This window comes from Phyllobates terribilis, unplaced genomic scaffold (genome assembly GCF_046119375.1).
Source record: "Phyllobates terribilis strain yellow unplaced genomic scaffold, ASM4611937v1 Scaffold_4__5_contigs__length_816908805, whole genome shotgun sequence".
In the NCBI taxonomy this organism is placed as follows: domain Eukaryota; kingdom Metazoa; phylum Chordata; class Amphibia; order Anura; family Dendrobatidae; genus Phyllobates; species Phyllobates terribilis.
The window spans coordinates 672,863,206-672,878,429 of record NW_027362764.1 but is presented as its reverse complement, the minus strand read 5'-3'; the positions used below and the strand labels follow the sequence as shown (position 1 = coordinate 672,878,429).

The following is a 15,224-nucleotide window of genomic DNA, read 5'->3' as shown; positions in this document are numbered from 1 at the left end:
GGGGACCATGTCTGCAATATGGGGACCATGTCTGCAATATGGGGGACCATGTCTGCAATATGGGGGACCATGTTTGCAATATGGGGGAGCTGGATGGGAGACCATGTCTGCAATATGGGGACCATGTTTGCAATATGGGGGACCTGGATGGGAGACCATGTCTGCAATATGGGGGACCTGGATGGAAGACCATGTCTGCAATATGGGGGACCTGGATGGAAGACCATGTCTGCAATATGGCGGACCATGTCTGCAATATGGGGACCTGGATGGGAGACCATGTCTGCAATATGGGGGACCTGGATGTGAGACCATGTCTGCAAGATGAGGTCCAGTTCAAAAGGTGTATAGAAAATAAAATGGTATCACTAAAAATGTCACTTTGTCATGCAAATAATGCGGCCCCCCAAATTAAATGTTTTTCCATGTGCGGCCCATATACCCGGCTGAGTTTGAGACCCCTGTCCTAGTGTGAATGCACCCTAGGTGAGCATATACAGTATTTACCACTATGTACAGGTGCATCTCACTAAATTAGAATATCATCAAAAAGTTAATTTATTTCAGTTTCAATATAAAAAGTGAAACTCATATTATATAGAGTCATTACAAACAGAGTGATCTATTTCAAGTGTTTATTTCTGCTAATGCTGATGATTATGGCTTACAGCCAATGAAAACACAAAAGTTATTATCTCAGTAAATTAGAATACTTTATAACAACAGCTTGAAAAATGTTTTTAAAATCCGAAATGTTGGCCTACTGAAATGTATGTTCAGTAAATGCACTCAATACTTGGTCGGGGCTCCTTTTGCATCAATTATTGCATCAATGTGGCGTGGCATGTCATGGACAGGGCTGGCTCCAGGATTTTGTGGGCCCCGGGCGAAAAAGTCTCAGTGGGCCCCTTAACATATACCACCATTCATGATGCACAGATGCGATAGAGAAATATAGGTATACAACATAGGGTTCAGCCTGTTCTCTCATCCTTCACATATGCAAACATGCACACACACACAGTACGCATAAATGTGCACACACACACATAGTACGCAGACATGGTGAATCTGGCGACAAGCCTCACTTACCTGCCCCTTGTCCTGTGTCCGGTCCAGCTGTGCGGGGCGCCGGCATGTCTGATGGCCATCACAGGCTCTGGACCAACAGAGGGGCCCACTTGCCGTCGGGGCCCAGACCGCTCCCCCAGAATATGCGCAGGGAGGACCTCCGGCGGTGTTTGATTGCCGGCACTTCATCGGGGCCCCCCTCCTGCACGCTCCGCCAGCGCTGCTTAATTGCCAGCACTTCATCAGGGCCCTCTCGGGGCTTCTCTTCAGCAAGGCCCCCGCTGGGGCCTCCCTTCATCAAGGCCCCCTTTCATCAAGGCCCTCCACGGGGCCTCCCTTCAACAGGGCCCCCCATTGGGCCTCCCCTCATCAGGGCCCCCCTTGGGGCTTCCCTTCAACAGGGACCCCACGGGGCCTCCCTTCAACAGGGACCCCCTTGGGCCTCCCTTCAACAGGGACCCCCCTCCATCGGGGCCTCCCTTCAACAGGCCCCCCCTCAACAGGGCCCCCCTCCATCGGGGCACCCCTCCTGCACCCCCCGCTCCGCTGTTTGATTGCCATCGCTGCCCGCCGGCACTGTGCTCAGGCATGGGCGCGCGCTGTGTGGCTGTGTCTTGTAGTAATGACACGGCAGGGGCGACACAAGCACAATTAAAGGTGCAGTGTCGTCCCTGCCGTCTTTACTACAATACACAGCCACACAGCGCGTGGCCATGCCTGAACACAGTGCCGGTGGGCGGCGGCAATCAGACAGCGGAGTGGGGGGTGCAGAAGGGGGACGACTGCTATGGGGCTACCCCGGCTCACGGGCCCCATAGAAGTCCCGTGGCCTGCCGCCATTGGAGGTACGCCACTGGTTTAACTACAACTGTTCAATGAAGGCCTCAGAGGATTATTTGAGAACATTAGGGATCAAACAACTATCTAAGGGTTAACAACATTTCTCCTTGCGGAGAGTGACATGTTAAGCATGTCAAGGTGGGGAGACTTTTTAAGCTGCAATGCTCCTCTGGGAAATATGCAAATTGTCTCTTCAGAGAGAAAGAGAACTAGAACTCTAGTGCCACCTAGTACCAATCCTAAAAGTCAATATTGACCCTTTAACAAGTCTTGTCACATGACTTAGGATAAAAGCCAGAACCAGAAACTCAATTTGCAGACACTGTGGTTCGGGGTACTGCCCCTCGTCAGTGCAAAGTGTGAGTTCTCGTTTGGCTGGGTGAGAGGCATCAGACCGGTATCTAAACGGTAACATTTCTCCTTGCGGAGAGTGACATGTTAAGCAGTCAAGGTGAGGAGACTTTTAAAGCCGCAATGAGCATTGTGGCAATTGCCCGATTGCTACTTATAAAGGTCCATGATGTCCCAATTGGTGGAATAAAAGACTTTTATGAAAACGATTTGATGAGTGCCGCTTTTTTCTTTATACTGCAAGGTGGAATGTTACCCAACTGTCAGTAAGACTAAGGGACCATTTACACAAACCGACTGGTGGCACGATATGACCACCGATCAGTAAACTTTTGCTGATCGGTTGTCATTTGAATGTCTGTTTACACTGGCAGACCAAAGTAAAGATGCACACCGTTCACATCACCGGATGAACAAGCGTTTTGCTCATTCATTTACACAACAAGATAATCATGAAATTTTGTGGAGTGTGTTTGCATCCGTCATGTGCATGTGTAGCACATAATCACTCCAGGAAACTAAACAAAGACCCGAACAGACCACTGGAGGATCTGCACTGGAGCATAAGGGGATTTACAATTGAGAAATGCGGTTTTATTTTTACATTTCTTGCATTTACTTTAATTTCTTCAACGGTTGGACTAGTCTTTTAAAGGGGTTATCCGGTACTTTACATTGATAGCCTATCCGTAGGATAGGAGATCAATATCAAATACTAAGGGGTGCTACTCCAGCATTCCTGCCAATCAGATTTTCTCCGTGCCAGCAGCAGATGGATGCGCTCAGTTTCAGAACCGTACTACACAACTTCGTCAACTGTATGGTGGCCACAGCAGGGTACTGCAGACCCACCCCTGTTCAAACGAATAGGCGTGGATGTGCAGTACATGGCCACAGCCACTATATAGTTGACAGAGCTGTGTAGTTCTGCTCCGCAATTGAGCACATCCGGCCACTGCCGGCATCGGGAAAAGCTAATCGCAGAAGTGCCAAGTTTCCCACACTCACCGATCTGATGTTGATCACCTATTCCATGGATAGGCCACCAATATAAAATACCAGCCAACCTTTCTAAAGTTCCACAGAATGCCACGTACCTTGGCTGTAGAGTAAGATTGCTGCTGCCGCTGTAGCGGATGGCAGCTGTTAGCGTATTGTTTAAGGGAAAGCATCATCATGAATTTGATTCCATCTCCTTACAGAAATGTTGGATGATAGTATGGGTGGTAATCTGATAATAGCCTGAAAAGCCAAACTCATACTGAAGGGACTGTGAAATGTTTCAGAGCGGTGCATCACTATGTCTCCCATCATCGTCACTTACTTTTCATGGTAACGCCAGTGCTCTGCCCTTTTCTGTAAAAGCCCAGAGGACAATTCTCATCAGTTAAAGGTGATTGACATTGAAGTGGTATATGCAGTCCAATCTCTCTAGTCATCAGAGGGGAGGATTTTTACCCTAAAGCCACTATGAGACAAGTACTGAGGTTGTGTGATACCTTTTTATTTTCTGAGTAGATTACAGGTGCGGCTGGTGCGACTACAAGTCTAACAAGTTTATTTCTTCAATGACCAGAGCTATAAAGATTGTGGGATGTTTTATTTTATGATGAAAATCACTTCTGATTTTCTATTTTTAATTTTAATGAATGTGGGAAGAAATTAAAGGGAGACATTCCTTTGTTGCATTTTGTCTCATAACTTTAGGTAAATTCCCAACTTACATGCAGCGGATTTGATGCGGTACCAGCTTGTGAGGGACTACGTCTGATTGTTTGTCCGATATCATTCCAAAAATTCATACTCTGAAGGTAAACATTTTGGTTATTTAGAGCATTGGGGACTTTTATTGCGTCTCAGCACTCCGTGACCCCGTTCTGTAACTTTACGTGGTCTCCACTTCGTGGCCGAGTTGCTGCGGTTCCTTCCACTTTTTAATAACACCACTCATAGCTAATAATAGAATAATTAGGAGGGAAGAAATTTCACAAACTGACTTGATGTTGGACCATGATGTTATACAACGGAGGCAATATGACGGAATGAAAAACTTGACTTCAGTGATTAAGACCTGTGCCCCAGTACTTTTGTCCATTAAGTATATGCTCATAGGAAAGTATTAGTGTCTCGTTTTAGCATCAAAAGAAAATAAAAAATAGTCCACCACCATATCTTTTTCTAGTGGGTAGGGAATAAATCCATGATTTCATAAATACTTACCAAGAAAAGGACTTGACACAACAATGTATAAGATGACCATTCATTTACTTTAATACCATTACTATTTAAAACCACTACATGTGGCCAGATACAATAGTGATGGGTTTTTGGGGCCCGACACCAAAATATCAGCTAAAATCCTGGATGTCTTACTCCATGATATGGTCTTGTTTTGTTTTAAGAATTTACCTTTAATTGATTGCACATGATTTTATCCAAAACAGCACAAAAATAAATATAGCCATAAAATGGCCAAATGACTAGTCATAGATCAGCCAGATACATAGACCCAATACAGTGCGAAACGCAGAATCTAGATCGGTACTGTCATATTGCACCCAAATGGTTTTAAAATCTTTCATATAAATCTAAATAGAAAGTAAAAGTCCGGATGACTCACCAACCTGAAGGTGCACAGAACACAGGGTAATGGAGCCAACAAGTGAAAGGGAACTCCAGTACCAAAATGTCAGTTAAAATCTTAACCTGGCTTCATTAAATATCCACAAACATAATTCTTACAAATACACAGAAGTATATAAACTGACTTGTTTCGGATAGCAGGAGATCCTTAGTCATCATATAAACATACTATTCAGGCACACACACAGACATACATATTATTACAGAGTCAGGGAGGACAAGGTTAAGTCCTAGGTCTGCAGGTTTTGATTAGATGCACCTGCCTAGCTTTTTTACTAGAATTAAGGCCTGTGTTCCCTAGGTATATCAGTCTGCTTTATGAAGCAGAGTCGAGTGTGGTGCTGGTGAGTAACCAGCCAAAATGTGAGCTGTAGCTGAGAGAGAAATGTGCCAGAGTATCTCTGTGAATAGAGACTGCATGAGTCAATTAGGAAAGCTGAGCAGTCTGTGTGTTGGAGCTGCAGAGAACAGTGTGGAAGCTGCAGCCTGTTCAGTATAAACTGTGTCCAGTGTTGAACACTTCTGTTTGGCGCTGGAAGACATGTGGAACTGGGCCTCTTCTGTGTAGGAAGTTTGCTCCAGGAGAAAAGACTGTAATCTGTGAGACTGAGCCCGTACTAACACATGTGTCTGCTGAATGAACTGTTTATTTGCTGTATACGTTTGTGCCCAGAAGAGGCCCTTTTTGGTTTTGTATTCCTTGGAGTTTTATAAAAGCAATAAAACTGCACATTTGAACCAAACTGAATTGCCTTTGTTAACACTACCTATTGCCTACCTAAGAGCGTGAATCCCTATAATCATAGGCGTAGCTAAGGGTTCAGCTCAGGGGAGGCGAAACATCTGAGTGGGCCCCTAACCGGTAACCCTGACTATGACTATGGTGGCGCACTGATATTACCGCCATATGGTGACATATAGTGGTAGATACCAGTCTGGCAGAACATGCAAGTGATTACAGTACAGTTACAGATGGTGACTTACAGCTGACGTTCTTTCTGATGGAGTCGTTCACTTTTTTCGTCTTTTCCATTTGGTCCAGACCGACATGGTAACTTCTTCCAGCCACGACTTGTCTGCAGAAATTACAACAAAGACACATTTAACTTCTCACATTTTCAGCACCATCCCTGTCTATTCCCAACCTGCATAAACTCCTCATCCTACTCATACCCCAATACTGAGCAGCTGCTTCCGTACATGTACCCATTACTGCACCTGCTGTGTGGTAAAATAACAGTGCTCCACTTAGTGCCTCACATACAGTATTAATGCCCACCACTGTGCCCCTTACATAGTAATAATGCCTCCTTTGTGCCCTCTACATGTTAAAATTGTCCCCTAGAAAATATTAATACCCTGTGCAAATTCGCTAGAAAACAGTGTCTATATTTTGACCCATTGATGGCCACAATACTTTGAATGTCCCTATAACAATAATGCTTCTTAAGTGCCTACTTAACATTTAATAATGTCCACTGAGTCCCCCAATGTACAGCTTTTCTATACACAGTACGATGAGCCCACATTTCCTTTTATACAGAGTATGTTCTTACAGCTCCTCTATACACAGTATGGTACAGTATGATGTTCCCACAGCTCCTCTATACACAGTATGATACCCCCACAGCTACTCTATGCATAGTATGATGTCCCCACTGCTCCGCCAAAACACAGTATAATGACCCCCACTGAAGCCCTCACACTGTATAATGGCCCCCACAGTAGAACTCGCACTGTATAATGGCCCCTGCATAAGCCCCCAAACTGTATAATGGCCCGTACATTAGCTTCCATGCTGCATAATGCCTCCCGAATTATCCTCCAAACTGTACAATGGTCCTCACATTAGCCCCCAAACTTTAAAATGAGCCCCAAAGTAAGCCTCAGACTGTATAATGGCTCCCGTAGCTTCCACACTTTATAATGGTCCCCACTGTAAGCCCTAAACTGTATAAAGAGCCCGCACATTGGCTCTTATTCTGTATAATGGGCTCCACATTAGCTCCAATACTGTATAATTGCCCCCACTTTAGCTCCTACATTGTATAATGACCCACACATTAGCCCCCAATTTGTATAATGGGCCCCAGACTTTATAATGCCCCCACGGTTTCAGATTCCCTTATTATTTATGATGCCCCCACAAGTTTTAATTAAAATGAAAAAACATCCTATACTCACCTAATCCAGGATCCTAATGACTCCACCGGTGAAGCTCAGGTAGACCAAAGAGCTGCCATAGCGCTGACGCACGCACAGGACATCAGAGTCCAGCTTTGATGTACGGCGCGTGTCAGCACCTCGGCTGTTCAGTAGACCGCAGGCTTATTGCGACCTGTGATCTACAGAATGCTGATACAGTTACTGCTGTTAATGCAGTTATTGGAATTAATGCTGATACAGTTAGCTGATACGTAGCTTAGTTAAGGGTGGGTCCCCTGAGCGCGGGGCGACCACACCCTTTGCACCCTCGGTACCTACAATATACAGTGGGGAAAATAAGTATTTTATACACTGCCGATTTTGCAAGGTTTCCCACCTACAAAGAACGGAGAGGTCTGTAATTTTTATCATAGGTACACTTCACCTGTGAGAGACAGAATCTAAAACTAAAAACCAGAAAATCACATTGCATGATTTTTAAATAATTAAATAGCATTTTATTGCATGAAATAAGTATTTGATCACCTACCAACCAGCAAGAATTCTGGCTCTCACAGATCTGTTGGTTTTTCTTTAAGAATCCCTCCTACTCTGCACTGTACTTACCTGTAATTATCTGTATTAATTGCACCTGTTTGAACTTTTTACCTGTATAAAAGATACCTGTCCACCCAATCAATCACACTCCAACTTCTCCACCATGGCCAAGACCAAAGAGCTGTCTAAGGACACCAAGGACACAATTGTAGACCTGCACAAGGCTGGGATGGGCTACAGGACAATAGGCAAGCAGCTGTTGGCACAATTATTAGAAAATGGGAGAAACACAAGATGATTGTCAATTTTCCTTGGTCTGGGGCTCCATGCAAGATCTCGCCTCATGGAGTGAGGATGATTCTGAGAAAGGTCAGGAATCAGCCCAGAACTACACAAGAGGACCTGGTCAATGACCTACGCCGTTATGCAATAAAATCCTGTAGGGCACACAAGGTCTCCCTGCTCACGCGAGCACATGTCCAGGCCCATTGGAAGTTCGCCAATGACCATCTGGATGATCCAGAGGAGGCATGAGAGAAGGTCATGTGATCAGATGAGACCAAAATAGAACTTTTTGGTATCAACTCCACTCGCCGTGTTTGGAGGAAGAAGAAGGATGAGTACAACCCCAATAACACAGTCCCAACTTTGAAGCATGGTGGAGAAAACATCATACTTTGGGGGTGCTTTTCTGCAAAGGGGACAGGACAACTGCACCGTATTGAAGGGAGGATGGATGGGGTCATGTATTGTGAGATTTTGGCCAACAACCTCCCTCACTCAGTAAGGGCATTCAAGATGGGCCGTGACTGGGTCTTCTGGCATGACAATGACCCAAAACACACAGCAAGGACAACTAAGGAGTGGCTTCGTAAGAAGCATTTCAAGGTCCTGGAGTGGCCTAGCCAGTCTGTAGACCTCAACCCAATAGAAAATCAGGGAGAGGGAGCTGAAACTCAATATTACCCAGTGACAGCCCCAAAACCTGAAAGATCAGAGAAGATCAGTATGGAGGAGTGGGCCAAAATCCCTGCAGCAGTGCGTGCAAACTTGGTCAAGAACTACAGGAAACATCTGACCTCTGTAATTGCAAACAAAGTTGTCTGTACCAAATATTAAAGAGAACCTGTCACATCATTTTTAGCAACTAAACTGTCCCCAGTGCATTGTTAGTGATCACTAACAGCTTGTTATGGGAAGTCACGGGAATCCGCTCCAAAATCCCACGCTTGCACAGTGTCGAGCGGCTCCCCGCTCATGCGCAGTGAGGAGCGGCTGCCCGCGCGTGTGCACTGAATCTAGGTGTACTTACCCAGCTTCATTGACTGTGTGTCCATGCGATGGAGTTGCTGCGAGTCATGAGCTAGCGCGGGCAGCCACTGGACCCTGTGCAAGAACTGGGAGCCGCTTATCACTGTGCATGCGTAGGGAGCCGCTGGACACTGTGCAAGAATTTAAAGCGGATTCTCGTGACGTCGGCGCTTCCAGGAACATCAATCACAGTGCATGGGCATCGGCAATGTAACGAGCCTGTGACTGAAAGAAAATGAAGCCCACCCCTATGACTAAATGAGAAGGTACTATATAACTATATTAAGGTATTTTTTTAGATGATTACAGCGCCGTTTTGATTAACGAGATTTTAATATCTCCATCCCTGGGTGGATTCACTGGGTAAATTGAGAGGTGTTTGTCTCACACATGCGGGGTGTATGGAGGTTGCAGATCTCGTGGATTGTGCTCCTTTGCTAAAGGACTAAGAAGCTGGACTCTAAGCCAGGTGGGCTAACCAGCACTATTGTATAGACTTGTTACTTTATGTTTTACTTGCTGCCGGACAAAGGCTGTATTTAAGTTTTCTATGATGTGGTTTATGAGAACTAAAATAAACCAGCCAGACTGTAAATAGAAACGGTTCCTGTTATACCACGGATTGCTCCCAAGTGAGTAGCATTGTTACAATATATATATAATGTAACAATGATACTCACTTTGGAGCGATATGAGGTATAACAGGAACCGTTTCCATTCAAAAGTCCGGCTGGTTTATTGCAGTCCTCATAAACCACATCACAGAAAACTTAAATACAGCCTTTTTGTCCGGTATAACATAAAGTAACAAGTTCATACAATAGTGCTGGTTAGCCCACCTGGTTAGATTCCAGCTTCCATGTCCTTTAGCAAAGGCATTCCATTCAGGAGATCTGCAACCTCCTTACACCCCGTATGTGTGAGACAAACAGTTCTCAATTTACCTGGTGAATCCCACCCAGGAGTGGAGATATGGTGAGCAGCCATTCAGCTGCTCCTAATCAACCTGTCAAGGTCGATTAACCCATTTTAATCATATATACACCTAAAGCATTACTTCAAGTTTATCTCCCAACCACTAGGTGTCTAACAGCCACGCTACAATATATATTTATTATGCCCACAAACAAAATAATACAGCAGCAGTACTCAAGAGCTAAGATGGAAGCAAACATTGAATATATGATATTTTAACTGCATTACTGCTATATAGTATCTATAATATAACCGGGGATGCGTGTTTCTGTCCGAAGCCTCGATAGACTGCGCATGCGTGACGCGCAGTCTGGCTCCAGAGAGAAGCACGCATCCAGCCGTTACAGGTAAGAGGAGGTGTATGGCGCCGGAGATCGCGCGGTATGTGTAGACACTGAACGCATACTGCGATCTCCGGCGCCATACTTACATACTTACCTGACCGGGAGGAGCGTTGCCGCGGCGCCTCTCTTCGCTGGAGACCGGGGACGGAGTGAAGGCGTCGGACCGGCGCGTGCGCATAGCGCTATCCGGCGCCATTTTACTTCAGCAAAATGGCACCGGACAGCGCAGTGCTCTGGCGCCGCACTCCTCCCCCGGCCTCCGGCAGAACAGGACACAGCAGAGCTGGAGCACAGAGAAGAAACACAGTGTGAAAGGGGTGAGGGGACCATGCATATATCAGGATTGGGGGGTGAGGGGTACCACACATACCAGGATTGGGGGGTGAGAGGTACCACACATACCAGGATTGGGGGTAAGGGGTACCACACATACCAGTATTGGGGGTGAGGGGTACCACGCATTCCAGGATTGGGGGTGAGGGGTACCACGCATACCAGGATTGGGGGGTGAGGGGTACCATGCATACCAGGATTGGGGGGTGAGGGGTGCCACGCATACCGGGATTGGGGGTGAGGGGTGCCAGGCATACTGGGATTGGGATGAGGGGTGCCATGCATACCGGGATTGTGGATGAGGGGTGCCACGCATACCGGGATTGGGAATGAGGGATGGGGTGCATTGCATACCAGGATGAGGGATACCATACACACCAGGATAGGGATGGGGTACCATGCATACCAGGATGAGGGATACCATACACACCAGGATAAGGATGAGGGTTGCCACGCATACCGGGATTGGGGGTGAGGGGTGCCACGCATACCGGGATTGGGGGTGAGGGGAGCCACGCATACCGGGATGAGGGGTGCCACGCATACCGGGATTGGGGGTGAGGGATGCCACGCATACCGGGATTGGGAATGAGGGATGGGGTGCATTGCATACCAGGATGAGGGATACCATACACACCAGGATAGGGATGGGGTACCATGCATACCAGGATGAGGGATACCATACACACCAGGATAAGGATGAGGGGTGCCACGCATACCGGGATTGGGGGTGAGGGGTGCCACGCATACCGGGATTGGGGGTCAGGGGAGCCACGCATACCGGGATGAGGGGTGCCACGCATACCGGGATTGGGGGTGAGGGATGCCATGCATACCGGGATTGGGAGTGAGGGATAGGGTGCCATGCATACCAGGATGAGGGATACCATACACACCAGGATAGGGATGAGGGGTGCCACGTATACCAGTATTGGGGGTGAGGGGTGCCACGCATACCAGGATTGGGGGGTGAGGGGTGCCACGCATACCAGGATTGGGGGGTGAGGGGTGCCACGCATACCAGGATTGGGGGGTGAGGGGTACCACGCATACCAGGATTGGGGGGTGAGGGGTGCCACGCATACCGGGATTGGCGGGTGAGGGGTGCCAGGCATACGGGGATTGGGGATGAGGGGTGCCATGCATACCGGGATTGGGAATGAGGGATGGGGTGCCATGCATACCTGGATGAGGGATACCATACACACCAGGATAGGGATGGGGTACCATGCATACCAGGATGAGGGATACCATACACACCAGGATAAGGATGAGGGGTGCCACGCATACCGGGATTGGGGGTGAGGGGTGCCACGCATACCGGGATTGGGGGTGAGGGGAGCCACACATACCGGGATTGGGGGTGAGGGGAGCCACACATACCGGGATGAGGGGTGCCACGCATACCGGGATTGGGGGTGAGGGGTGCCACACATACCGGGATTGGGAGTGAGGGATAGGGTGCCATGCATACCAGGATGAGGGATACCATACACACCAGGATAGGGGTGAGGGGTGCCACGCATACCAGGATTGGGGGTGAGGGGTGCCACGCATACCAGGATTGGGGGTGAGGGGTGCCACGCATACCAGGATTGGGGGTGAGGGGTGCCACGCATACCAGGATTTTGGGTGAGGGGTGCCAAGCATACCAGGATTGGATGGTGGGGACAGGATGGGGGCAGCACAAATACAAGGAGGGGGGCAGCACATACCAGCATGGGAGACCATATACCAATAAAAATGCTCGCCACCCGGGCGTAGAACGGGTTCAATAGCTAGTATACTTATAAAAATGAAAGTACCTCGAGCATAAATTGGCCAATTCATGAGGGCCCATTAACCATGGCAAGGTGACCTTTCTTTGATGGGACCCTAAACTAATATAATTTTGTATATATATATATTTATACATGCCCAGGAAAGTACATGTGTTATGCTATGACTTGGGATCATCTGTGTTCCCGTAACGCATCAGTTAATGTACTTTTGTGTATTTTTACAAATTATGTTTGTGGATATTTAATAAATGCAAGTCAAGATTTTCACTGACATTTTGCCGCTGTAGTGTTTCTTTAACTATTCAAATAAGTATGTTACAAATTTATGAAAAAAAAAAGCATAAAAAAAATCAAAACATGTTTACCGCACATTACTAAATGAGTATTTTCAGTTCATGATCACTATGAGCGGAATAAATAAATGCATAGACACCAGCTCACCCTAGAAATTGCTGATCATTACCAAGCCTCTATGAGTCAATGTGTGAGCACTGACCACAGAAAAAGAAAGGTCTCCACATTACATACAGATTTTCAGCCATGGAAAACAATGTAACAACATGCAGTCCTGACCATACCATCAATGCAAACTTATCCCAACAGGTAATAGATAGAAAAAAAGAGCACATTTTCTCCATCACTCATGCTCTTCCAGAGATGACACCCACCGACAGTATATATGTATATGCAAACATTGTAAAATCCACTATACCAGTCCTGGATGTGCTGTATATAGTAAGATCTTGGATTATGGATCCTCTGTGCCCGGGGCGGATTGGCGCAGGCTACATGTAGGACTCACAATAGCCTTTGATCCCTCATGCTGCCAGGGCATATCAAAGACAGGACTAAGAATAGATTAATAAACTAGTATATTTCGCACATAACGGAGTTGTGCATAATGCATTTTGCAGCATTTTCTTCCTAACAGATCTGCCTGCTCCTTTTCTTTTTTTAAAGCATAAGAGGAATAAGTAAATAAAAAAAATAAGCTAAAGGACAAATGTGTCTGAGCAGCAGTGAGATATACAAGCATATACATATTGTCACAGAGAGAATCTACTATGCCGGGTAAGAAGCAATACTCTACCAGGTGGAAGGATCTCTTAGGTCATTAGTCTCACACATCCAGCTGTTCTGTGGAGTAGAAGCCTGCTCTTTACATTCCTATCTACTCTGTTTGTACACTTGTACTATGGTCCTAGCAACTGAACCCTGAGTGAGTATGTCTCGCAGGAGCAATAGGCAGTACAGGATTGATTAGAGCCTCCATGTTTCCTCCCATTGGGGCCATCAGTGCCATAGAGAAGCGTTACCTAGTCCTGGGGTCAGTGAATTCCATGTGTTACTTTTCTCAGATGAATTCTTGAGACGTCAGATCAGTTTATTGTTAGTGTATCTCTTCTTCTATTTAGTTACAGCTAATCCGAAATGTGACCTCTTCTATGTATGAATATGCCATTTACAGTGAAGTCAATGACACCACTGCTTCCCTAATAACTATATGCATTTTACATTAAAAAAGTAGTTATTAAATGGGAACTGTACTTTCAACCAACTTCAGAGAAAAATGAAGCAACAGATCACGGCACATATACTAGGCTTATAAAAAATAATGAACTCGAGTGACTGTAATCAGTACTGGGCTATATAGATGGAAAAACAGATAACTGGTTCAGGACAGAAATGGAAAGAAGCCTGCAGAAAAAATGTGCAGAAAGAAGCCAAAATGTATAAAAAGTAAAGCTTTATTAAACATATTAAAGGGAACATGACAGGTGATACGTGCTGCTCAAACCATGGGCAGCATGTATCAGCCACTGGGTGTATGATCGCTGTGCACTAGTCGTACAGGCGTGTCCCGGAGACTTCTCCATGCTCGCTGACAGTGACTGACAAGTTTCTCCCTATACACACACGTAGGCAGAGGCTTGTCAGTCACTGTCTGCGGGTGGGGAGAAGCCACCTAGTCCCCAGCAGCTATTAAAAGTACGTTTATCTCATATATTGTGTTGTGATAGTACAGCCAGTGCCTGATATATTTCCCATGGTTTGGGCACCACATATCACCTGTCAGGTTCCCTTTAATAAAAAAAAATTATAAAAAATTAGGAAACGAGCAGGTGGTACTACAGCACAAAAATATGGTAGGAGGTAAGTACAGAGATCGCATAATAGAAAAAAAAATAAAGTAATAGGCTAATAAATAAATACAGACCAAAATAAATAGCAGTGCAAGATCAACAATGTTAATCTACAATAACAATGTATAAAAGATAAAAAGTAGGTCAAGGTAAATGCATGTGCTAAATCACTAGGATACTATGACACTGTGCTGATCTGGAATGACATCGCAAGAAAGCCCAGGAAAGTCCAATGCAGCCAATAACCCAACACCAATGGAAAGAATAAATAGTGAAATCTGAATAAAGTGAACATTGCCTCCTGCTGATGTGCATTTTCAGCATTTTTATTAATATGTTAAGTTTTATTAATTTTGGCTCCTTTTAACACGTTTTTTTTTGTAGGTTTCTTTCAATCAACTGTGCATAAATCAATACTACAGGAGAATATAAGAAACTTCACTGTATATCTTATCAGAGAATTCTGCTTCTTTCCCCACTTCTGAGATACTTCTTTCCCTCCCCCATTTCCTGAACTCACATCCACTCTGGTAAAAACAGTTTAACTCCATGTTGCTCAAAATAAGACAGACTGTTAACACAGTGAGATATCAAGTTGCACCTGCTATTATATTCTATATAGAGGGGAGGTGGGAGAAGGAATGAGGAGCATAGTGAGAAAACAAACAGAGGGAGAGACACAAATAACATGGTGAGCTTTCTAACAAGTCTTTTACCCCACCTCAGAG

At 45.7% G+C, this 15,224-nt stretch overlaps 1 protein-coding gene across 3 annotated transcripts in view; it reads right to left on the bottom strand.

The window, feature by feature from the left end:
• LOC141265871 (carbonic anhydrase 13-like) overlaps positions 1-13,574 on the bottom strand; it is a 78,904-nt gene extending 65,330 nt beyond the window's left edge. Inside the window, exon 1 of one of the 3 annotated variants that reach the window (XM_073679522.1) lies at positions 13,443-13,574. In XM_073679522.1, the coding sequence (XP_073535623.1) occupies positions 13,443-13,480 (38 nt within the window). In that variant the 5' untranslated portion in view covers positions 13,481-13,574. Of the gene's footprint in view, positions 1-13,020; positions 13,173-13,442 lie in introns of those variants that run through there. The other 2 variants (XM_073679524.1, XM_073679526.1) reach the window with 2 other exon arrangements.
• Positions 13,575-15,224: the final 1,650 nt, after the last annotated feature.